The 26,100-nt window shown below is 34.8% G+C and overlaps 1 protein-coding gene across 1 annotated transcript in view; it reads left to right on the top strand.

Moving 5' to 3' along the window:
* The first annotated feature begins 318 nt into the window (after positions 1-318).
* LOC150098138 (zinc transporter ZIP1-like) overlaps positions 319-26,100 on the top strand; it is a 33,393-nt gene continuing 7,611 nt past the window's right edge. Inside the window, exons 1-2 of the mRNA XM_090405916.1 lie at positions 319-410; positions 19,287-19,650. Of these exons, the coding sequence (XP_090262042.1) occupies positions 19,327-19,650 (324 nt within the window). The 5' untranslated portion in view covers positions 319-410; positions 19,287-19,326. The remainder of the gene's footprint in view (positions 411-19,286; positions 19,651-26,100) is intronic.

The raw sequence follows: 26,100 nt of genomic DNA, 5'->3' as shown, positions 1-26,100 counted from the left end.
CCTCACACTGGTGTCTTTTAACTTCTTTTCAAGCAGTGTACATTGCTGTCTAAATACTTTTGTATTTATTAATATAAAATATTTTCTCCAAGGTAAACTATTCGTATACGAAAATGTTTACATATCAAATAAATATAATAAATCCGCAAAAGTGTAAAATCTTTAAACAGCATATTGTTTTTATTTAAAGTTATTTTCATATGAACGTTCCAGTGCCTGCATCGAACAAAACACACACACACGCGCGCGTTCGCTCGCATTGTTTGTTTATGGCAATCTGTTAACAAACATTTTTTAGGGGGAAAAAAAATCTAATCCCGAAAACATAACTGTACCATTCCGAAGAAATATTTTTCAGACTGTGAAAAAAATATCACGGAACATTCATTGAAGTCTACAACATTTCAAAGGTTTGTGAAGTAATTCTACCAATGTAAACAAACTGAAGACTTTAAGATTAAAGAGTACGACAGACAACTGCATCGTCATCCTAAACCCTAACTAGTATTGTGGTCTGGAATAGTATGAATTTTGCCGTCGATTTTTTAGATTTGCGGTGTTAAAAATCAGTTTCGGGGGGCGGGGGTCTACTTGATTGACTGCGCCAATTCAGTCTATCCACTTGAGAATAGATATTCTTCTGGTCAGATAAGTTTATTTCATTTTTAATAATAATTTATTAAAAAACGACATTTAAAAATTTTAATACAGCCTAACTTAAAATATTATTTTATTTTACAATTTACAATTTCGAACATTCTACAAAGCAACCGAAATTGAGTAGTTCTGGTCAGTGCCTATACATTGATAACCAGTATGAGATAATTCACGTTATGAGATAACTCACGAGTATATAATTATCTGCATATATCAAATAACAGCCATGATAAGATATTAATTATCATTCATGAGAAAAATTATAAATAGCATTACGTCTGCTCATGTTTTTATTTCTTTGTTCCGTTCATTTTCAATAATTGTGAGATAGCTATTGTAGAATTAACAGCAAATAAAAATGAGTTCGGAAACTGTAAGAACGCTCATCTCTCATTAATTGTGACAGGAAAACACCTTGCTATCACTATTTGCTGATTTTAGGAAGGATATTTTCTGTATATCTTAGTATTCTTAGAATACTAAGATCGCATAATCTCCATACTTTAAGTATTATTATTATTACATGACACCTCAAAGGGTGCAAGTTGTATAATGAAACCTGTGGAGCATTCATGACTAAACATGCACACGTAACCACAGTAATAAGATTTTTAATGTCTGAGGTCATTCTGAACAAGAACTACACTTGTTCCTAGATAAAATCAACCTTCTTCATCCGCGCATCGAATTCACGCTAGAAAAAGAATCCCCTTCCTGGATGTACAAATCCAAAGAAAAGAAGATGGTTCCATCTCCACTTCTGTCTATCGTAAGCCGACTTTTTCAGCACTCTACATTAACAATTCTCCGGCTCACCATCCATCTCAAAAATTTCGCATCATTAAATCATTAGTGACCAGAGCACACAGATTCTGCTCCTCTGAAGGTTCTTTAAACCAAGAATTGGAAATAATCAAAAATACAGCCATACAAAATGGATACAATCCAAAAACAACACAAAAAATCATCACTCCCCCACACATCAACCTGGACAAGAACAAACCCGTAGGATTCCCATACTGTATGTCAAAGGCATCTCCGAACATCTTTCAAAAATTATGAAGAAATATAAATTGGCTGCTACCTATAAACCAATCAACCAAATCCACAATTAGTTACCTTCTCCTCTCACCTCTTATGCTACCTGGCGTGAACGAGGTCCTATGCTCCTGTAAATTGTTCTACTATGGACAGACAGGTAGATCCATCACAAAAATTTCGGAACATCAATACCATATCCGTCTCATCAAACCGCGAAATCTGGCCTCGCACAACACGGAATTGAAAACCCAAACCATAGGATTTGGAAGAAAACCAAACTTCTACATACATTTCTTATAAACATGAACGTTTATATTTATATAAAGAAAGTGCTGAAGCCCTACGTCACAGACCCAATTTGAACTGTAATGACGTTCTTACTATCCCTAAAGTATGGGAAATTGTCATCCTAAATTGTATAGAATAATTTTATATGTTATCTTATTTTAATGTAATCTTTTTTTTTTCAGATATATTTTAATTTTATTCTATAACACGCTACTGAACGCATAGAGGGATTCCATTGCATGTGCCCTAACTGTATGTAAATCCTATCCTAGTATTGTTTGAATTAACTATACTGAAGATGTCCTATGATGCTTAGGACGAAATATTTACTTATTAAAAATCTTATTACTGTGGTTACGTGTGTATGTTTAGTCAAGGAGTGCAAAGACTCATGGCGGGAGGACTTTCTACTCCACTCCGACACACACACACACACACACACACACACACACACACACACACACACACACACACACACACACACACACACACACACACACACACACACACAATCTAACCGCCTCCCCTACTACTTAATTCTTAACACACACACACACACACACACACACACACACACACACACACACACACACACACACACACACACACACACACACACACACACACACAACTATCATCAGCACCATCTACTGTCCATTACCACTACCAACAGTTTTTTAATTGTGCTATTACTCTAAAAGTTCATCAGTAAATAAATATGCACTGTTATCTTTATTCATTCATTTCATACGGTGATTCAACGGCCGTGAGCCCCTTTTACGGGGAGGTACGGCACCACCTCAATCCCCTTATTTTTATCCGGGCTCGAGATCGTCATAGCTGACGATTCAGACCTATGGCTGGAGGAATTGTCTTAAGTATTTCTGACTGTATCCGTGCGTGTTCATGGGGCCGGTTTGCCTGCTTGCATGATGAAAACTCCCAGATAAACTGGGGAAAAAAAAACCTGCTGTCCACGCCCAAGACCGGCTAACTTGACTATGGCTGAGGAATTCCTTAGCCAGGCATATGGTTGCGAAGCTCATAGCCACTAGGCTAACCGCGCGAACATTTTTAATTGATATTATCTCTATCAAATACCATTTTAAATAAGACACTGTGAGTTTTTAGCTGTGATACAAAAACATTACTCAGTTGGATTGTAAAGGGATAACATTTCTTTCTTATTAAAATGAGTGAATGGACAGAGATTCACATGGTTCGTGGATCGTTTACTGGAGTTGTTTTTTTCTTTGTTTTTCCCTTTAATTTCCTAAACAATTTAGCATCACATAATTCAGCTTTTCTTAAACAAACTTTTTGTAAGTTACAAAAGCACACTAATATTTTTTTAAATTTAAAAAAATTCAATAATAGGCAAGAAATTTATATTTAATAATTTACCATTGGGGTATTATAACCTTATAGAGTTTCACTTGTATAGCACTTATTGAAACTATTTTAATTGGGAACTATAGTGTTTTTTTTTTTTTTAATGCTTGCTAGAATGTTTTTTTTTTAACAACGTGCATATGCACATTTCCTAATGACACGCGAACTAAATACTAACCTAATAAAAGTGTACTTTGACAGAATTCGGAAACAGGAACGTGACTTTCCAGTTTTAATCATGATAACTAGATATCAACGTGCTTATCTAGAAATGAATGTGTTGATAAAGTTAAATGCAAATTCTCTGATGACAACACCGCTGATAATAATGGACACAGAATTTCCCAAACAGCAAAATACCCCTGGATGGATGCGTCTATTTTTGTAAATAACTGTTCCTGATTTATCTTATCAGTTATTGGAATATGAGCGAAATGTAAAGAGAAATATGTCAAGTTTTTCTTCAAAGTAGCTGTCAGAGACATTATATCTGCACTATCGAATGCATTATGTTGTTTATGTTTATAAAATCTATTCACCAGAGCTAATATTTGCTAGTTGTTGATTGTGACATGTTAAACACACTCGTAGTTGTCTACTGGCGCAGTGGAAAAATTGGGTCTGCGGTAAGTGGTATGTATGGCCTCCGAGGAATAGTCTATGCTTTTAAAATAATTTCCACATTATGCACGAATAATATTCATTGCAGTTGATATTAGTCTCCATTGATGGCAACGCAAATTACCCAATTCTTCCTAGAATTGGGTAATTTGTGTATTTGAATAGAATAGAATCCACAAGGCCTTCTTTCTGGCGGAGTAACATTATAGTACCAGATATGCTGTGAAAGGTTATACAAGCGCCACCTTTTAAATTTAGAAACGTTTCTTATTTTCAACACTGAAATGGCAGACCATTCACTTTCTGTCACCAACTGCTTGTTCATATCCTCCTGGAGAACTACAGTATCACTTTCATTCTAACATTCTTTAGAATTATGTATTATATGCAGGGGCGCACCAGTAGTGTCCGGCACCTGTGTGCAAAACTTTAGTTCGGCCTCTATACCCCTTCCTCCAATAACAAATCACTTTATAAAAACGTATCAGTGAGTAAAAATGAAATACGAAATATATTAATTATAAGTTTATTGAACAAAAAGCAGATATTACAAAAAAAATGTATAAAAAACAATAAACATCCAAGAAGGGTACAAAAACAACAAAAATAATTTGGAAAAAAATAAAGTAAATGAATAATAAATAAATAAAAAATAAAATAAAATAAATAAATAATAGTAACTTAGAAGCATATAAAATAGGAACATATTAAACATTATTGGGTAAAGAAATAGTTAAATAAATATTTAAACAGAAAGAAGAATCACATAGAGAATTGAACTTTTCTAGTTTTCATTAATGAAAATTCTCGCATAATTTCATGTATATCAAGTTGATCCAAAATATCTGACTCTATTGATATAATGGCAAGATTTAAAAATCTGTCTTATACTATTGTGGAGCGCAAGTAGATTTTAATAATTTGAAGTTTGAATAAATTAAGTCGTTTGAATAAATTATCTGATATATATCTTTTTTAAAATTGGAAATAAATGGTTGACAGTGTAACATTTCTTTGCATAAATCGTCTGCGTCAATGTTTGAACGATTCTCACGTGTTAATTTTTGTGGTAACTTTTTACAACAAGATAATAAATATTCTTTATTTTGTGAAGTACTTAACAAATACAAAAACTGAAATGAATTCATATGTTCTTTTAATAAAGTAAATCTTTCCTGCAAAGATTGTAATGTTTGATCTATTATGCAGAGAAAAAAAAAATTACTTTAAATGAAATTTCAGGATCTACTATATTTTCATTTTCATGTTCGTAATCAAATTGTGTTGTCTTTTTACGTCGCCTTAGTGGTCTACTACTACAAAATACAGATTCTGCGTCAAATTTTGCTGCGATTAATTTTGAGCTTTCTACAATTTCTTTGAAAGTTTCATCAGACCTATAATCATTTAAAAATTGATTTAGATCATTCAATGCATCTAAAGCTAGTTGGAAATTCATAGATGAAGACTGCAGTATTTTGCTGACAAAATTCACTTTATTTAAAATATCATACCAAATCTTTTGCACCTTTACTATCTTGGCGCCTGGGTGCTTCGCACACATATTGCACATATGGCCGACACGCCTCTGATTATATGTTTAACTCGAAACATGTGATAAAAAAAAAAAATTAAAATTCACCAGGCAATATCCTCTATTGTGCTCTACATGAAACTACACAAAAAATGATAATAACGTCAAAAATATTGGCATTTATGTAATCTTATTGAAATTGCAATACTTGAAGCAATGTATTGTTGCTTGGTTCACACTTTTTGTATTGCAGAACAGTATGGACAAGAATTCTCAGTGGCCAAACTGTTCTTTTTTTAGGAAATCTATTCGACCAATCCTCTTGACTCGGAAAAGAACTCCAAATCTTTTGGGAAATACGAAATATGACTAAAAAAAAAAACCAGCTAACGCCTTTTTTATTCCCTTCTACGGGGGAGTAGGCGAGGCCATTTAGCCCTATCTAACTTATGGAGACTGAGTGGGCATTTCAATCTCCACTGGTACCAATCAGAGATAGATGGCCCAAGGCTATCACTAATTAAGCGGTACACAGTGAAAAGAGACGGCTCAAATGTACCACCACCTCGTAGTCTCTAACCCTAACAAAATATATTTAATGTCTGAAATAATGTAGGTTCTATGGTCGATTTTCTTGAGTTTACAGGACGAAAAACCCGAGTTTCCGGGAGGAAAAACCTGCTTGCCCGTGCCAGAGATCGACTAACTCGGGAACCGGTCGAAAAAAGGCTTAGAAAAATTTCCTCTAGTCGCCGACTAGACTCGAAACCAAGTCTTCCTTCGTGCGGCCAAGCGCCGTGGTGTGTAAACGCCACATCCACTGAGCTACACAGGCTCACGAAATATGACTATATGCTTCAAATTCGACTTCTCTTCCAGATTTCACATTGTGTATCAGGGAATTTCAAACCTAGAATCCTTTCTTTTTGATATACTCTTACTGAAAATTTCCTTCGAGTACTTTCTTGAGTTCATTTGTGAGTTTTATAGAGCTCTAAATTCTGAAAACCTTACTGAGACCACTTAGAGTATTTTCTCTGAAGCTTGATCTCTATGGTATTATTACTTTCTAATTACGCAAACATTAAAATAATATTTTTTAGGATATCGATGTTCATAACTCTTCTGTCCCAGTGCATTCTCCGGTTGTGTTCAGAATTGCACAGAATTAATACATCCTATAAGTAAAATAAAATAAATCGGCTAACGCCTTTTACTTCGTAGGGAGTAAGCGAGGACGTTTTAACCATATCCAAATGTTGGAGACTGAGGGAGAGTCATATAGTCAGTGGCGCACCCAGAGGGGGGGGGGGAACGGGCCCTCCAAAGAAAAAGGAAAAAGAAAAAAACACTAGAAAATCTTTTCCTAATTAAAATTCTTTTTTTTTTTTTAAATTTAAGTTGTGTAGTGTCTTCTATTTCTATACTACTTATGAATTAGCGGTCACATAAAGTGGGGATACTCTACAGCTCTCGGGAATCACGGCCGCTGTGAACGCAAGGCGAATGAAGTAGTGCTCGCGTGGACCGAGCGCTACTTCGTTTGCCCGAGCCGGGTCAGAGGAAATCACAGGTATCACGTATTAGCGATCACTGCAGATGCTCAGTCATAAGTCGTATGTGGGTATTCTCAACTCGGCTCCCCGCTAAGATTAAATCTTGAGTGCTCCGCCCCCAAAGATTAAATCCTAAGTGCGCCATTGCTCCTTTTGGTCACGAAATCGCGAATACCACCTGAAGACGTTAGTTTGATTTAGAGCTTCATTGCATATGCCTTTTGTACCATTTCTAGAGTTTCTCTAACTAGAAGACTCATTTAAACCAAACTTAATCGCAATTCTCTATTAACTTTTCATATCATGACGTACAAAGAAAAGTACTCTACACTACACATCATAACTCGCATACTACTGATCGTAAACTAACCTCACTCTCTGGGGATTAGACAATACTTGTATTACTTAGAGCGGTTGCCAATAAATCGCTCCAATACTGCACACGCAACAAATCAAATCCCAAATCTTATGGATCGCACTGTGTATTATGTAATCAGCTGCTTTTATTGCATCATAATTGTGATGGCCGTTACGAAGTTTTTAAAAAATCCTCTATTACCTGTTTCCCTAAAGGAAGTAGACGAGATTGGCTGGCAGTAATGTTCAAAGTAACCTTTTGAGGTTCATTGGCAGCCAATCTCCACTCTTAGTAGTCATTAGAACCTGGTTCAAGGCTACCAAAATTTCATAAATATTTGGAGATGATAGAGTAAGGCAGACAACTACCGCCATCTCGTTCCCTAACCTTGATTTCATTGTCTGAAATAGTGAGTTTTACAGTCAATTTTCTGTGTTGTGAGATTAAAATGCCCAGTTTTCAAGAGTGATAACCCAACTTGTCTCTGACAAAGAGATCAACTATCTCGACACATAGCTGAAAAAAGGTTTACACAGAGTTCCCGTAGTTTGCGGAATTGCAATTATAACGGGCTTCCTTCTGCGGTCTTGCGCTGTGAAAGCAAACATCATTTCCACGGGTACATCGTCACTATATGAGTATTTTCTCTCTTATGGTGTATTCATGTTTCATGTTTCCTCTTTGATTTCATTCATTTGCATTTAAAGCGAAGTTTACATATTTTTCTGGTTGACACTATTGCTTACTACATCAGTGCATCTCACCCTGCTGTAGTATCTCATAAATTTGCTAGAATTATGAGATAACTTAACTAGACTTATTTTGTTAACTTAACTAGACTTATTTCTCTCCATTGTCTTCCTGAGAAATACTGTTATTATCATCCCACCACAACCCTGGATTTTATGCTTTATTAGATTATTCTTGTACACATGAGCTGAATAATAAACAATCATTTATTCTCCAGCTGTAAAACAGGTCTCTAGATGCATAATTATTTTTAACTTCAGCAGTAACTTTCGTAGTAGGTTTCTACTCTAGCAGTTTATCTTCTTTCATGAGAAGAGCACTCCCAATTGTTTGCTGGAAAGTATATAATTTGCTGTTTTTTTTTTTTTTTTTTGTTGAACTTATGCAGTATTATGCATCACTTTTATTACTTTGGCTCAGTTGTATTCCAGTTTTTTCAGCTTCAACAGTTGTTATTAGGATTATGTGACAACTCCAAGAAGTCCAAGGACTCATCGGTGGAGTGATACAACTCATACAAGTCACCATTTTACACTATTATTCCCCATTGTTGATGGGGAATATCATATTTGGTATGCTGTTGATAGCATAGTCATCAACAGCATACCAAATATTTTTCTGTTAACTATGTGTATCTCTATATGTATGGCCAATTTGCCTGTAAGCAGAACGAAAAATACAATTTTATAGGAAAAAACCTAGTCCCTTCGTATGAGATCGGCTTAACCACTTCCAGAAATGACTTCATGTTTCAGGCTTTGCTTTCCCTTTAATTCTTAACCTAATTCTCTTCCTAGGAAAAGCAGAGAGAAAGAGAAAGAGCGAATTTAAGTATTAAAGTTCACTTTGCTTGTTAATTGAATTAGAGGTCATAGCTAATTAACGGTGGTAATAATTAGCAATAAAAGGACAAATTAATTCATTCCTACTTGTGTTAGCACTAATAGATTTATAAGATATAAATCGATAAGATTTATACGAGGAATAATTCCTGTACCAATTGGCTAACAGAGGTCTGTTTAGTCCCTAGTTGTCCGAAATAAGAGCGTTCTACGTTCGATTTTAGTCACTAACTAGAGGAACGTTTTCTAAGTAATCTGGAACTGGTTAATTTTCATCAACCGGTTCCCAAGTAGTCGATCTCCAGCACCAGCAAGCAGAGTTTTTTCCAGGAAACTCTGGGTTTTTAGTTCCACAACGCAATAAAATCTATCATAGAACCACAAATATTTGAGACCACGAGATGGAAGCAATTGTATGCTATGCTCTCCACCCCGAATTCCATTTAAAATCATTGACACTTTTAGCCAACTATCTTTGATTGGCTAAGGGTGGATATCTGACCATCTCTTATTCTCCAAAAGTTAGATATGGTTAAAACAGCCTCGTCTACTCCCTTCTGGGGAATAAAAGGAGTTAGCGTTTTTTTTTTTTAAAGTGAATTGGCTAACAATAAATTTCTGCGTCTTATGCTATTGCTCCTTTAAAATGGACTGAGAAGTTTATTCACACACACACACAGTCATTTCACAAAGCTCAAGCCTGGATTCCAATTCCATGTAGGATGAGAACCCGTATAAGAGATTTTCAACTAAAGTTGTGGAACACGCACATAATTAAAAGACATAATACACAAGCCTCATAGCCTGAGTTTCTTCAACCGTAATTTCAACAGAAGTTCGTGATAATTATCTACCACGGCATGGCATGGTTAATCCATTGTATCAGTTCAGGTAAGAGAGATGTAATATCACACCATTCCTTAAATAGGTATTCATTCCTAAAGTTTCTATAAATTCGCTTGGTGTTATTCCAAAAGACTGTATATATTTTTTCGATGCTGTGCTAGTCAGTCATGCGATAGTTCATGTATCGAAATTAGCCCTGATGGTCTACCGTCTTCTTCTCTAGTGATAGCCAGTCTTAAACAAATTAAGGAAATTTCCATCGGCATTTCATACCTTTTTTTTTTTTTTTAGAAGAAATCTCTGGTAATTTGATTAAGTTTCAGTTCACTGCTGTCAAACATTATAACAAATCACTTTTTTATTTTTATTTTTTAATAACCTGTATTTCCCCGGGGACAATTCAGAACTATATGAATTAAAAGTTTTTTATTTTGGTCCAAACCAGCCTTAATAGAGAAGAGGACTGGAGATATCAGGATTATTATTATTACATGACCCATCTAGGGAGTCCAAAGACTCATCGAGGAGGGCACCTACTCTACAGCTCTCTGTCTCCACCAACTACAACGAATCGCTACACCAGCGCCATCTACAGTCCACTACTACTAGTATTTCCACAGGCAATCACAAACATTCATGCCCACGGCGGGATTCGAACCTGCAGCCTTTTGGCTGGAGAGCGGATACGTTAAAAACTCGGCCAACCAGGCCTGCTAAATTATAGTCGAAAAATGAAACTTTACGAGCCTGGATCTGCTTAGCACGGTGTTTCTTGTCTAATACTGCTTCTAATTCGAAGCAGTTTTAGACACGAAAGACTATTCAAGAATAGTTCTTAGGCCTACTATATCAGGTCCAATCTATACTACTGTAATGACTAATGAAATATGCCAAAGATATAGGAAATAGTTATCTTGAACTGTATGAATTGGTATATAAATAAATATATGTATATATATTTTGTTGTTGTTGTTGTTGTTTGCTCATACATTACCCATTCGATATGTGTAATGTCTATTTAAAGGATTTTAGTAGTGTGATTGCACACCTATGACGTGTACCACCGAGCCTAATAGTTTATTGTACCAGTTATTCCTTTTAACTCAATATACGGGAACTAAACTGGAAAGATCGAGAAAAGAACTGGAAGAGAGAGGTATGAGACTGAGCAGAAGTAAGACAGAGTATATGTGTTGCACAGTGGGCGGCGGACAGGAGACAGATCTGGAGCTGGAAGGAAATGTCATCAGGGGACAGTGAGAGACTTTAGATACTTACAACAGTGGAAGAAGATGGAGGAGCTGAGAAGGAAGTGGGATGCAGGAAACAAGCGGGTTGGAGGAACTGGAGGGAGATGGCTGGAGTGTTATGCGATAAGAGGGCGCCGATCAATCTGAAAGGCAAAATCTATAGGACAGTAGATCTATAGCATATGTCATAGGCCAGCTATGACATATGCTATAGAAACTGTGGCCCTGAGGAAAAATAACATCAGCAGGATGGAAGTAGCAGAGATGAGAATGCTTAGGTGGATGTGCGGTGTAACCAGAAAGGATCGTCTGAGAAATGACTATGTCAGGGGAACAGTGAAAGTTACGAACTTAGGAGCGAAAATACAGGAGGCAAGGTTGAGATGGTTTGGTCATGTGATGAGGAGGGAGGACGAATATGTGGGAAGAAGGGTCATGCAGATGGATGTGCAAGGAAGGCGGAAGCGTGGGCGGCCAAAGAAGAGATGGAGAGAGCTGGTAGAAGAGGACTTGAGAATGAAGAACTTGGATGTGGTGACAGGCCAAGACAGGAAGCTGTGGAGGAGACGCATTATCAACAGTGACCCCACTTAAGTGGGGAAGCTGCAGAAGAAGAAGAAGAAGATTCCTTTTAACTCAATCATACATTGTTGAACATTACATATGGAATGAGCTAATTATTCTGAAATATCTATTGATGCTATTAATTAAAGCCAAGATTTTTACTGTGAGAATTGGTATTAGTATATGGTTAGAAGTATATGAAGTATGAAGCTTTAATAAATCACTACGATACTTTCATAATTTGTAAGCAGTCTGAGGATCATATACGATTCATTAGACCAAGTAGTTTATTTAATTTCATAGTCCATGCATACCTCCACAACATGAATTTTCTTAATCACATCGCATTTAATCAATGTCAGATTTTGTTCCGCAAGAGGGCAGCTTGCGTAAATAAAAATTGCGAGATGAGCAGGTTGTCAGACTGATAGCATCATGTGAGAGTTAATCACGTGTTGATAGCTTTGAGCTGTTATGAAGGCTTTGTTTTTCTGTTCTGATTTTATTTCTGACTTTAAAGTGTATATTGCTTCTATTCTAAATAGATGAATGAGGCAAATTCTTTCATTTTCAGATCATGGTAATGCATAGGAATCTTTAAACTGAAGGTAAGTAGTATTTTTTGATCTTCCTAAACTGTATTGTTTCTTTTCCATTGTATTTTAAAATCACGATTTTATAATTAGCATAATCAATTTAAAATTTATCATTTAATGCTTTCCACTAAATATCTCGGCTTGTCAAAGGAATGCTCGGTTTTTGCAAATTTTTTCTATAGCCGTTTCCGCGGACATCGTTTTTTACCACACAAAAATGCATACTTCACAAAAATGTACCTGTAATTACATACATAAATGTAAATATGGATGGATCACATTATTCAGCATATTCAGGTACAAGAACCTGAAAAGAGCCAATATTCCGTTCTTTGCACGGAAGATTTGATACTTTGAAGTAGTTTTTCCTTGGCGACTGGCTCACAGCAAAATCATTTTGCCATAGAATCATTTCTTGCTACAGTAGCTCTCTTAAGAGATGACCACAGCATTCTGATTAGGGCGTTGGATATTTGCAGACGGCAAGTTATAAAGTAAAGTTTCAGTCAGATCCGGTATTAATTTTCATAGTAGAACTGGTTGCATTTTGAAAGCTGCTCTTCTTTTATTTTATTTTTTTCTTATTCAATTTCTTTGTTAAGAAATGACAGCAACTTTCAGAAAACAAGGCAATCTCTCTGCCATGTAGCTGTTGCAATAACTTGTATATATAAGCTAGCAGTGTATCATCTGTGATAAGATTTTTCTTTCAAAGGAACTTGAGGGTGGGGGGGGGGGAAGAGAAGGGTAATGGGAATGTAAAGAATACATCCGCTTGAGCAGGGCTCAAGAAATCTACTCGCCCCCAGTTGAGTTATATCAGAGACAAGTGGCAAGTAAATTTTTTAAATGCATTCAAATATATTATTTTCTTTGCATAATTCATACATTTAAAACATTTAATTCACTTTCAAGTTATTTGTTCAGGGGCAGTTGCCAATGAATTTATTAAAGTTTTATTTCCAAACAGGAGATAGCATCTTATGTAATTATGAAAGATTATGGAATTAACTTAATTAAATATAATTAAGTTAATATTAAATTAATTTGGCCAGTTTCAAAATGATATGTCAGTTATTGCTGATGTTAATAAACAATAATTAGTTATGGAAATCAGACTCCAGTAGAGTTGGACATCTTCTAGATGCTTCAGATATTTTAAATAAGGATGAAATTGTCCATATGAAAATGAAAGCGACATTTATTACTGTAATTCCCCTGCAAGCTGCAAAGTACTTTGATACATTAGATAGTGAAACAAACAATTCTTGCCTCAGTAGCGCATAATGTGCAGCACACACTCCCTTTCAGGTTAGGAAACAAAATCTGCATGTGAAGTATCTTTATGACTAGGCTACTGATGTGAAGCAATTGATATGAATTTAAGTCTCTATACAATTAGCCTAGTCATGAAGATACCTTATGCAAACTTTACATATAAAGAACTTGTAATTAGTTAGTAGGCAGATGAAGGGAGCAGCATGCTAGCTTGTAGTAAAATTCTGTTTGTTGCTGAAACTGAAACAGTAGTAAAAATAATTATATACCTCTTACCAGAATTCTCTAGAAAGACTGAAAGAATTAGGAAAGGTTGCAGGCATGTTAAACAAAAATTCTGAAGTTAAACTATCTGTATTCAATAAGGTTGGGGGTATTTAATAGTGTAGGAACTGACTGTACTTGTTAACAACTATTCTGCATTGGCAATGCATATGGAGGGAAAAAAAAGGCAGTAGAAAATGAACATATACAATGATATTCCAGTGGTAATGCATGCAGAGAGTTATCTGAATGTTGAATGAAAAAATCTAATAGATGAAGAAATAATGTATTTAAAAGCTGTCTCAAATTTACCTGACCTGAAAATCTGAAAGTTTTGGGAAAGAAAAAAAAAAAAAGTAAGGTTTTGGGTAAATATTTCAGTGGATTTGATGACAATGAAAAAAATAGTTTCAGTATAATGAGGTTAAAGTTTTGGGGGATGTATTTATGCATATGGAAGAACACAATGAGTAATTAGAACAGGTTTCCATTTTTCTCAGAACTGCTTGAAGTTGCACACCAAGTATGTCATCATGTTAATTAGGTTTTAGTCAAATGAATCTAATATAGGGAAAGTTGAAGTCATCAACAAATCCCTCCACTCTGAACAGTTTATTGATGATGCATATGAAAGGTCTCCCTCTCTGCAAGACATATGAAGCTCTTGGTAGATGAACTGTGAGTATTAGTGGCATACATTTTAAACCCACCTCAAAAGGAAAGGAGTGTTAATATAATGTATTAGTTTAATTTGTCATGATAACGTTTTTTTATTTTTTTTAAACATCAGTTATAACAATATTTAAATAAAGTAGACTGATGCTTTTGGGTGAGTAAAAAAAAAAAAAATTTTTTTTTTTTTTTTTTTTTGTGACTAATAGATTTAAGTGGTATTTCTGGAACACATGGTTTCCTTGTGCTCCCAACCATCCAGGCTATAGTTTGTGTGATCTGCGCAGAAATTAAAAGAAGTAGTTTTTTGGATTTTTATTTGGTGATGCTCATTATATACATAATACAAGCTTTCTATTCATTTACTCATGTGACATGTAGGAACTCTGAATCTTTAATCTTACTGATAGGGTCCCCAACTCGGTCACTATGCTGTAACCATATCTTATCTTTGCCATGTGGGTTTATGGCAAAGCACTTGTCACAGATAAGATATGATTTGAATTTGGAGCAGTTGCAATTTAAATTTAAGGTTACTTATTTTATTTAAACATAGTGAAGCTTAAATAATAATAATGTGTGATACTATCGGGCTAGAAAAAGAGAGAAAGAAAGTGCCTAAATGTTCACTTTATATTTCTCTGCTACTTACTGATAATTGATATTGGAGCTCTAATGGTAAGAGCAAGTCTGCTGGTCTTGTTATGTGAGCAGCCTAAATGCTTCACTTGTAAACTATTGTTTCCTGTCTTCTATTGAGTTAGCAGTCATATTTCTATATCTTCACAGGTTAAATTCTTAGATGAGACCAAAGGTCAAAATCAATTTGAAAAACAAGGCTTTCTGTAATGTACTGAAATATGCATGACCTAGCAAGTGTATTTAAGGATGCCTGGTGCAACTTGTGAAGATATTTTACATACAAACTGTTTTGCTTAAATAGGAATTAAATATAAGCATGTTTGTATATAAAATTGTATGCATAAAATATAGGTGAAAAACAATTTCTCATCAATACTACCATATTAAAGCCTAATATTAACTGATTAGTCATTTAAGTTCATTTTTAAGATAATTCTGTGTACTAAAACAAAAGTAACACTTTTGTTTTAGTTTGAAGGGCGCATACAAGACTTTTGTTTAATGGCAGGCTTATAGTTTGAAATCTGTTTTTTCAGCTTATAAGTCTCATTCATAATTGTAAGCTTAATCTATCCTCATAGCCAAAAGTTTACAAGCTTGATACTATCTTAATTATTTACCTTTGGATCTGCTTTGGAGTTCCCTCATCACCTGAATGACACAAATTTGATTATCTGGAAATATGTGTCATTTAGTATATCAGGAAACAAAGACGGTCCAGAGGTAAATAATTAAAATAGTATACAAATCTGTCATTGGACCAGTGTCTTATGCAACATTCTCTTACCTGTTTTGAAGATGACCTAGCTAAAATGTGAAAAGTTAGTTCTACAAAATCTCTCTCACTCACTCAGATATTGGCCAACTTTGTGCAAATGTATTCTTAGGTGATGGTTGTTTCAAAGAATATCAAATTTAAATCTGCTTTTCATACTTTATAATAATTAGGCTTTATTCAAAAATTAACTTGCATGGCTTGTTTGTAATAGCTGACAAATACAACTTAATACATCATCACAACTTAACACAAAGAAAGCATATATTGTTCATGGTTTTATAGTCTAGTGCATGTATTATCATTCATGGAAGTTTTAGAATATTGCAAAGGCACATATAGGTAGCCTATATTTTCCTGTGTATCATTTAGTAATTTTAGTAACTTTATTCATATTATTTATTTCAAGAACATGAACAAAATTGTTCAATAAAGAAGTAATGTAATGCTTTCTCATCCTTTCTTTGACATTTGAAGCAGTGGCTTGTCTTGTCATGTCTGTTCTTTTACAGCATCAAGTAACAGAACAGACTGTCAACTGCATGCATTTCTGGTTTTGTGGCATAAGAAACCCATTTTCAGGAGGGAAAAAAAAACTGGCTAACTCACTTTCAGTTGGTCATTATAAAGGTTCTTTGCAAAGTAGATGAGATTTGAATCCATGTTGTCTTTTCAACAAAGGGACATTTGTTGCTGGCTGAGCTATGAGGGTGCTTTGCAACAAGTTTTGAATTTCCACTGGCTATTTAAATAACCTTTTGAGGCTATCTAAATGGCCAGTGGATTTGATCTGTTGTTTATAAGAATCTTAAGATATGCTTTTTTTGCATTTTTGAAAATTATGGAGACAACTACCGTGTTTGAATAAAAATTTTTTTTTTTCCACCATAGGTCAGGCCAACAATTGTGATAACGGTTGGTCAGTGTCTTTAACGAACCAGTTTGATTGTAGCATAGCTTGTTTCTTGTGTATATTTGTACGCTCCAGAAGATGACCTTGACATAAAGGTTGAAACGTCGAATTGTAGATTTTAGTTATATTAAACTAAAGTTTTTATTCAAACACGGTAGTTGTCTCCATAATTTTCAAAAATGCATTCGGATCACCGTGCAAGCCTAAAAGAAAGGCTTAAGATGTGCTGCTTGTGCAGTAGAGCAGCGGTCCAGCATGCTCCATTTCCTCCATTGCTATTATAAAATAAGCCAGAGGTTCCCAAACTTTCTCTCTCTGTTCATGGTTCCTTTAGTGTCTCCATAATTTATTCATGGTGCCCATAAGCTTTTTACACTTTGTGATTCTATATGCCACCTTGTAGGATGCTAGCAAAGCGTTGCTTATTGATGCTTGTTTGCAAAATGTACCTTTTTTATTCTTTCATTTTCAAACTACATTGCAGCACCCAGTTTGGAAACCAGTGAACTAAGCAAAGCTTTGTTTTGAGCTTCTTCCTAGGTTAGGTTGCACCGTATAGTGTAACCTGGTTAGCATATCTTATCTCATCTTCCTTTTACCTTGCAGTGTCGAGGGTTTATTAATCATTGGACCTCAGACCATTTGCAGGATAAAGTGGTCAGTCCTACGCCCCGGTGTATCCTATGTCCTGTAGTGTTGAGTTCTCAAGGCCATTTTGTCTGCTTTGCAGGAGGAAAAATCCTAGGATAAACTGGGGAAAGAACCCTGCTGTCCACACCCAAGACCGGCTAACTTGGCTATGGCTGAGGAAGATCCTTCAGCTCCTCATGTCACTGACAGGAATCGAACCTAGGACACTCCTTCCCCAGGCATACAGTTGCGAAGCGCACAGCCACTAGGCTAACTGCGTGGACTCTGGTTAGCATATTAGGTTACAAAGGAATTGTGACTCCTAGAAAAAGCTTTCGCCCTTTGAGGGACAGTTCCGTTTGGTAATAGTTTTGCTTTATAGTCTTCATGCCAGTCTACATAACCTTATTCATACTAATTGCTGAGTAGCCAGTTATGCTACTACCTAAATGTTGAACCCATCATAGTTATAAGTGGTACTGTGCACTAAGATTATTATGTCATGCTTTTCCTATCACAATCAAAAGCAATTATGCCATTTTTTTTTTCCCTTGTACTATTCAGCACCCTCACAAATGCATTTTTCATAATTTTTGCCTTAATACGACAAAAGAAAGGTCCCAATGTTACAAATTATTATGGGCAACTCCAGTATTCCCTAGATGCTACAGTATTCCCTTCTTAATGGTTATCCTCCTCCCTCCAAATAAATATATAAAGCAAAGTTTTAAGAACTCTATTGAAGAAAATTATAAAGATAAAAAAAGTAGTCACAGTATTGTATTACATCCGAATCAAAACGGTTCCAATTCAGTTTGGAATTTTTGTAGTACTTCAGTTTCTAAAAGTCCAATATAAAATGACATCAGTGTGGCACTTTGGTTTGCTTCTAGTAGAGATGATGTAAAAAAATTCTGATTGTTTCAAGATATGATCCTTATGTTGTATATAATTTTTTTCAGTAAAGAAATATAAATTTTTTCTTGCCTAATACCTTAACTGACCTTGAATAAGAATACCTTTAGCAATTTTTCTTCAGTGAATGATACTGCTTTGTATTGTTAAGAATGTTTTGAATTAATTTTTCATTAATGTTTATTATGTCTGCTATAAGTTTGTGCATTTACATGTTTGAACTGTTGTTTCCATTGACAAAAACTGGCTTCAGTTATTTAGTATAGATTTTATTGACATATTATTCTTTCTGTAGGCATCTCTCCTGTTAACTGAAAGTTGATACCTTATCCTTTAAATGTGATGCTATAAATTCTTTTGTTTGTCATAAAAATTATAATACACTCATTACTAAAATAAAGAGCCAAAAGGTTTCAGTTTGGTGATGCAAAATTATATAAGCAAAGTGGATTCCACTTTGCTTATATAATTTTGCATCACCAAACTGAAGCATTTTGGCTCTTTATTTTAGTAATTACTTTACACACTGACTGAGAGTTTGCTTATATAAAATACATTTTTCTGACATTTCAAATTCCTTTTTGTTCTCTTAAGGTTTCTGCCTGTTCTCAGAAGAGAACCAAGCCGTTCGAAACAGCGGTCAGGCCTGTGAAACCTTATCAAAATGGACTAATAAAAGGAGACTATATAGGTGCTTTGGCAGCGTCTGTCTTTTAAGTAGTCCACACTAAGGCAACTTGTGAATGCCATAAATTCTTATGAAACTTTCATAGTTTCTACATTTGGCCTTTGAAATAATGCTCGATCTAATATCCACTTTACTTATATAATTAATAATATATTTTTAATTTTCTTTTGTAAATTGATTTTTTAATCTAATTGTTGCTATTTATTTTATCCAGGTATCTTTCTGGTGAATACAGTTTCCTACAATACAACAAAATGGAAATTGTGGATGTCAAAGTTATTGCTTTAGTAAGTCTCTTGACATTAACTTTTGTTTTCTCAATGCTGCCTATTAAAATATTTCAACGAATGACGAGAGTATTAGATACATCAAGAAGGCATAGATACAAGAGATGGGTTAGTCTTTTAAGTTGTTTTGGTGGAGGTGTATTCCTTGCTACTTGCTTTCTACATCTATTCTCAGAAGCTGAACAACAACTAGACAAAGGAATTCACAAACTGCATTTCCATAAACTGAAATATCCTTTAGCAAAATTTGTGGTCATTTTTGGATTCCTCATAGTACTAATTCTTGAACAGGTGGGTTACTATTTTATGTTAGTTCATTTATGATAATTTTTGAGTTAGTATGTTACTGTAATATTTTTATAAAGAAAAATACTAAGTATTTTCTTTCTCACATTCTTGTGCATGCACACACACACACATACCATTAAACATTTACTGCTCTTTAACTTTTGGTTTTGATGTTTTAATTTTATTAAAATTATGATCGCCAAACTGATTTAAATATCAGTAGATATTTGAGTATGTTTGTCTAAAGGCTTCTAAGTTTTAGTTTCCAGTCTGTTTTTATTATTGGGTTGCAAGTTTTTCTTTGTGGTGCTTGTTATCATGGGTTGCTCTTTATTCACAAAATTCTTGATTAGTTACTTCTACTGATTGTCATTGTCATCAATTTTATTACTAAACTATATGGGTTATGGGTGTAGTGTTTCAGTAAATTCTTTCATGTTTATGAAATAGAAAAACTTCTGGAACATGTCATTTCCTATTTTTAAATGTTCATCTTCAAACTGTTTTCTATTCAGGTGGAGTTTTTTTTGCAAAAATTCTTATGCCTGACAAGGCAGCATTAAGGTTTTTTTCTTGAAGTTATATTATTATATTGAAAGAGATGCCTAGCACAAGAATAGGTGCCTATCCATGATTAGGTAGATATCTAGTGCTATATCTAAATAACTTAGGGAATTAAAACAACGTAGATCCGAATATAAATTAAATAATACTTTAATAGATATTTCCGATATTTTGGCAATGTCTCATTGCCATTTTCTAAAGGAACTTAACAAAAGGCAGGAGCACAAACAAGCTCTAACAATATAGTAACTGGAAATGAAGATATGAAGCTATCTTTCTCCTAGAAGTCCTGATGGTGCCCTCTGGCGGGCTAAGTAGGCATTCTTGGCCGTTGGGCTGAAGGTCTGCTGATGTATGCCTCCCAAATTTGGGGCAGTCGCATACAACCAAATTTGTTGAGGTTTGGAGAGTTTCTTAGGGCAGAGGCTGATTCCATAAATAATCTTTCGAATTTATATTTGCTCTGGTGTATTATTTTTGCTTTCTTCCACCGTATTCTGTGGCGAGTATCCAGAGCATGGTCTGCAAGACCAGAAATTCTGATATTCGCTGTCCTGCCTGTTTGGCCAAAGTACGACAGTTTACAACTGCAAGGGACCTGGTATACACCAGGTAGGCCTAGGGGAAGTGGTCGCTCTTTGGTAGAGCGGATAAGGGATGCCAATTTTCTGTAAGGCCTGTAACAGGAGGTGATGTCATGTTTTTTTAGAATTTTGGTAATTTTTTCCGAGGTGCCTCGGATGTAGGGAATGATGATGGATTTAGAGATGGATTCACCATAAGGACTTCTAGGAGAAAGATAGCTTCATATCTTCATTTCCAGTTACTATATTGTTAGAGCATGTTTGTGCTCCTGCCTTTTGTTAAGTTCCTTTAGAAAATGGCAATGAGACATTGCCGAAATATCGGAAATATCTATTAAAGTATTATTTAATTTATATTCGGATCTACGTTGTTTTAATTCCCTAAGTTATTTAGAAATGCATAACCAACGTATAAGCCTATCTACGAGAATCTAGTGCTATAGTCATTGGTAATTGTCATTTTCTTGTTCATCTTCAGCCTCTACAAACTACTGGGTGTAGAGGCTGTTGACTTCACATCAGTTGCCTCTGTATCTGATAATGCAAAAATATTATGGGAAGGACCACTACCTAATCCTTTGAGGTGTCATTAGTGGGAGCCATATCCAGTAAAATAATAAAGTTAATCAACGAAGAAGGCATATATTTTCTATATACAAGTGCTAAAAAGTTGTATCACTATATTGAATTAACCAAGGTTAATTTAATAATACACATAAACATAAATAATGATCAGTTATATTCCAATGATTTTTTGACTGTTTATATTAAAGTGAAAAATCTTGTTTCAAAACCCCTTATTTGGCCCAAACCCAACTTGTTTACCCCCCACCAGAATTCTTCCAAAATTTTTCTTAGCTTCTTCTCAAGTGTTCTTACCTAGAACAATGAGTAGGGAACTACCTCTGTCATTCTCACATTAATTTTATTTCTCTTTTTTATAGATGGATACTACAAAAACTATTCCAATCATCTGAAATTTGTTATGAATTATGCATGTCCTGAACATAGATCCAATAGGTGCTTACTATTATCATTAGCTGTGCTCTAAATTTTCCAGAATATTCCTGTATACAGGTATCCCTTGATTAACGTGGTTAATTAATCCCTCTATGTTATATCAGTGGTAAAAATTACAATTCGTCCATGATCGATTACTGTATTAATAATTCATTTTATGCGGTACTCCTTTAGGAAAGATAAAAAATGAATGCAAAGTAAATGTTTAATAAATGCTTGAGCCTACATTAGTTATTGCAATTTTTTATCAAAAAAAGTTATCAAGAGTCGTTTAAACAGTTTTATTTTTTCTTATCAGCATAAATTCTATGATAGCAAGCAAATGACTCTCTAGACCTCGGCAAACAAGCATTCGATTAAGATCTGGATCAGTATCCATTATTTGCTGTTTAAGCAATTCTAAACTGTGAAATATTCCATCCAGTTCTTTGATTGTTATCTCCTTTGGAACTTCATCTTCACATTCCATTTGTTTGTTGTCTTCATATGCGAGTCAATTTCAAGACGATAGTTGTCACTGAAATTTTTGAGTTTGAATCCAATAATTCTTTAACATCTTCTGCATCAACACCATCAAAACCAAAGTCTTCAACCACGTTGTTCACAGGATTTTGAAAACCATCCAAGTCATTAGTGCATTCTGGCAAAAGGTTTTTCCAAACAGCTCTCATGCAGTTAAGTCCTTGCGGCTTGCATGTTTTTGCATGGTAAATTTAAAGGTACACGCTAATCAAAACTCTTGCCGCGTCTATCAAGAGATTGTCGCAATTAATTTTGCTGCGTTAATCAAATCCTGCGTTAAGCAAGGGATACCTGTATTTGTTATTCTTACTCAGCCTTGACTTTTTTCTTTGTCAGCTGTCCTTTTTTTTCTGATAACTCAAATTTCTCCACTTCTTCCTTAGTGGAATCAGAGGTTCATTGTTCACATAACCATATCACTCTACTTGAATTTGCCTGCCCTTTTTAAGAAGTTTTTGTTTTTAGTGTTTGAATGCTACCTATTCTTCATTCACCTGATTGCTATTGTTGGAATCGAGCAGCATATAATTCAGCAGAATCTCACCTGTTTGTTCCTCTTGTTAACTCCAGATTATGTCAATGTTGCACCTTTTCAAATTCCTCTCCCTTCTTTTCCATTGATACTTCTTGCATTGTATTGCATATCTTCATTCTGCTGATGTTGAGTTTGCATTAGTTCGACTAGCTAATTTTCATTGTTCACCCTGGTTCCTTAATGAACACAGTGGTGCTTTGTTTACTTGTCCAATACAGTTTAGTCAGTCAAGACCCAAATTGCCAGCCCGTTTGTCATTTAACACTAATTAACACTGTTTAATTAGTGTTAAACGAAGAAAAAATGCTTATTCAAATCTGCAATTGTTCTAGAATGAGTAAAACAATAAAGGAATGCTATCCTTGAAACATATGAAGGTTTGATTTTTACATTGATTTTGTATGCTTCAAATAAACAGCCGGATACTGCAAGCTGTGTGCATCATAGATGTTTTGTAAAAATCTAATAAATTTAGTTTAATTCTTTATCCAAGTGTGAGCAAACAAAGTTTGCACCTGAAAGTATCTTCAGGACTGGGGTAAGGTAGTGCAACACCAGGCAACTCCTTGCAAAGGTGGAGCAAGCTACTAACACTCCTATCTCAGTATCTCCCATAATGCAAAACACATCTCCTTGCAGATATGTCTAATGTTATGCATTAAGGGAAGGGCCACTACCCAGACTAGTTTCGACCTTCGAGGTCTCTTCAGTGGGAGCCAGGCCCAAGTGGAGATACCAGCCAGAAATATTAGCAGGTCATCTCTACCTATAGGAGTTGCCAAATGGTGTGCCACCTTTTTAATAAGTTACTCTGGATTTAGAGAAAGATGTTGAAAGTTTATTTTTCACTTGGTTAGAATATAATAAATTTAGTTTAATCCTTGATCCAAGTGTGACTACCTTACCCCAGTCCTGAAGATACTTTCAGGCGCAAACTTTGTTTGCTCACACTTGGATAAAGGATTAAACTAAATTTATTATATTCTAACCAAGTGAAAAATAAACTTTCAACATCTTTTTGTAAAAATCCTTGAAACATATGAAGGTTTGATTTTTACATTGCTTTTGTATGCTTCAAATAAACAGCCAGATACTGCAAGCTGTGTGCATCATGGATGTCTTGTGCATAATTTTTTATTTTCTTGCTTTTATTAGACTACTGAAATGGCATTTAAATTTTGAAAATTTTTCCTGTGCAGCAAGTCCTGCATTCATATCCATCGTATGATCTTTTTGGATACTTAAGCATCGTGATGAAAATAATGAATACATATAATTTGCAGTGTATTTGTAGAAAATTAGCATTAGTTTCTTACAAGAGGGGAAAATGGTAATGGTATTATGAAGCTTGGATAAGCAACATAATATTAATCTGTTTTAAAACAAATTGTGGATTAAAAACACAAATTACCTCTATCATGCAGTTCTTGAAAAGAACTAATACTAACATTAAAACACAGTGAGAAAGCCTATATCATTGCTATAACAGTGAGCTATCAAAATGAGTGAGATCTGAAAATGCCTTTACCAAGCTCAACTGCTAAAACAGTTATCCCAGATTACAGTCCTCTGTCTGGAATTAATATAACTTGGCAGACATTTTGATTATCTCTACTAGACCCACTGATGCAGCTATTTCAAAAGCTTTCACTGTTGTATCAGTAAATCCTCAGACATTTTGATTATCTCTACTAGACCCATTGATGCAGCTATTCCAGCTTTCACTGTTGTATCAGTAAATCCTCCAAAATGATAGAATGCCACTGCCCCATTCAAATTTCGGGTTAAATCCCACCATCGGACTGTGATTTTCTTTAGGAGAGATAAATTACGTTGTCTTGTGAGACCACTGCTTTTTTGAAGTGTCTCAAAACTCCGTGTTTGGTCTCTAGAGCAGGTTTTTCAGATAATGTCAAAAAAAAAAAAAAGTTTACCTTTTGTAAACGGAAGACAAAAAAAAATCTAGGAATTATTTTATAAGAACAGAATTTGGATGCTAGAGCACATCCATCACTCACCACTCCTTTCTTCATATTAAATGAGTTTGCTGTACAGTGAGGTGTAACATCATCGTGCAGTCAACTTTTGCTATAGCAAACTTGTAGAGAGCACAGAAATAGTTTCTTATAGTGAATTTCGTTTACTGTGGCAAGAGTCAATTGAAGCTTCTAATGTACATAGAGCACCTCTCTATACTAGGGTGACCAGATTTTCAAAACCAAAAAAAGAGACATTTTGAATTTTTCAGCAATTAAAAAAAAGGACAAAAATGGGACCCTTCTGAAACACTCTACATAAAAATAGAATAACATATAATTATAATTACAGTACACAGGATTGAACTGTGCATTATAATTATGGAGTATCAGCATTATTATTATATACATTGCAGTTTTTCTCATAAACTTCATTTCTGCTGTTATTAATCTTTGTCTTTGTTTTATTGTCCAGATGACATCCTCTTAAACAATGACTTCTAAGGCCGGAACAGGCCACGCTAGGCGTAAATCCTTGATACACTTGATGATTATATATTATATTTATATGAAGACATTATTTCTTCTAAAAGTGTTGGTTCTTTCAAGATGCACTCATAAAAGTCAATACACAAAATGTCAAAGTGTATCTTGATCACAATTATTGCTTTCACAGTCTTGGTGTTGAAGCAGTTCTTTTCATCAGCACATAAAGAACTCGTGAGAGAAACAATTCTCTCTAGTTGCGTTTGTTCTATACTGTTAAGTTTGCTAACAAATGCAACAACTGGCAGTATGTGTTTGTAGTGGAGGTTGTTTCTTGGATCACCTTAAACACGGCACATCACTTTTTGTCCACTTCAGCTTTTGTGTCCTTCCATCTTGGAGTTCACAACATGATTTATATGGCTGACTTCATCAACAATATTGAATATTTTCTTGTCAACATCACTGATTGCTTTTAGTCTGCTTGCAGCTTCAGCCCAAGTTAGTGGAGTTTGCAACGTAATCCACTGAAATGCTTTCAATGACTGGAAATGATAAGTCTATTTGCATAAATATTCAAGAAAAGTATCATAAAATAAATTCTTTTTCATCAAAGATATTCTCTCATCAAATTCCTGCCATGCATCCTCAAGGGGTATACAGGATATGATAGTACTACATGAAAAAATTACATCATTACTAACTTCCTATCTACAATTTTCCTCCAAATCAGTCTGTTACTTGTCAAGACTCTTATATTTCTATC

The sequence above is a fragment of the Typopeltis vanoorti genome, chromosome 16, assembly GCF_054136105.1.
Source record: "Typopeltis vanoorti isolate ZY-2024b chromosome 16, IOZ_Tvanoo_1.0, whole genome shotgun sequence".
In the NCBI taxonomy this organism is placed as follows: Eukaryota; Metazoa; Arthropoda; class Arachnida; order Uropygi; family Thelyphonidae; genus Typopeltis; species Typopeltis vanoorti.
This window is presented reverse-complemented; position numbering and strand designations above follow the sequence as displayed.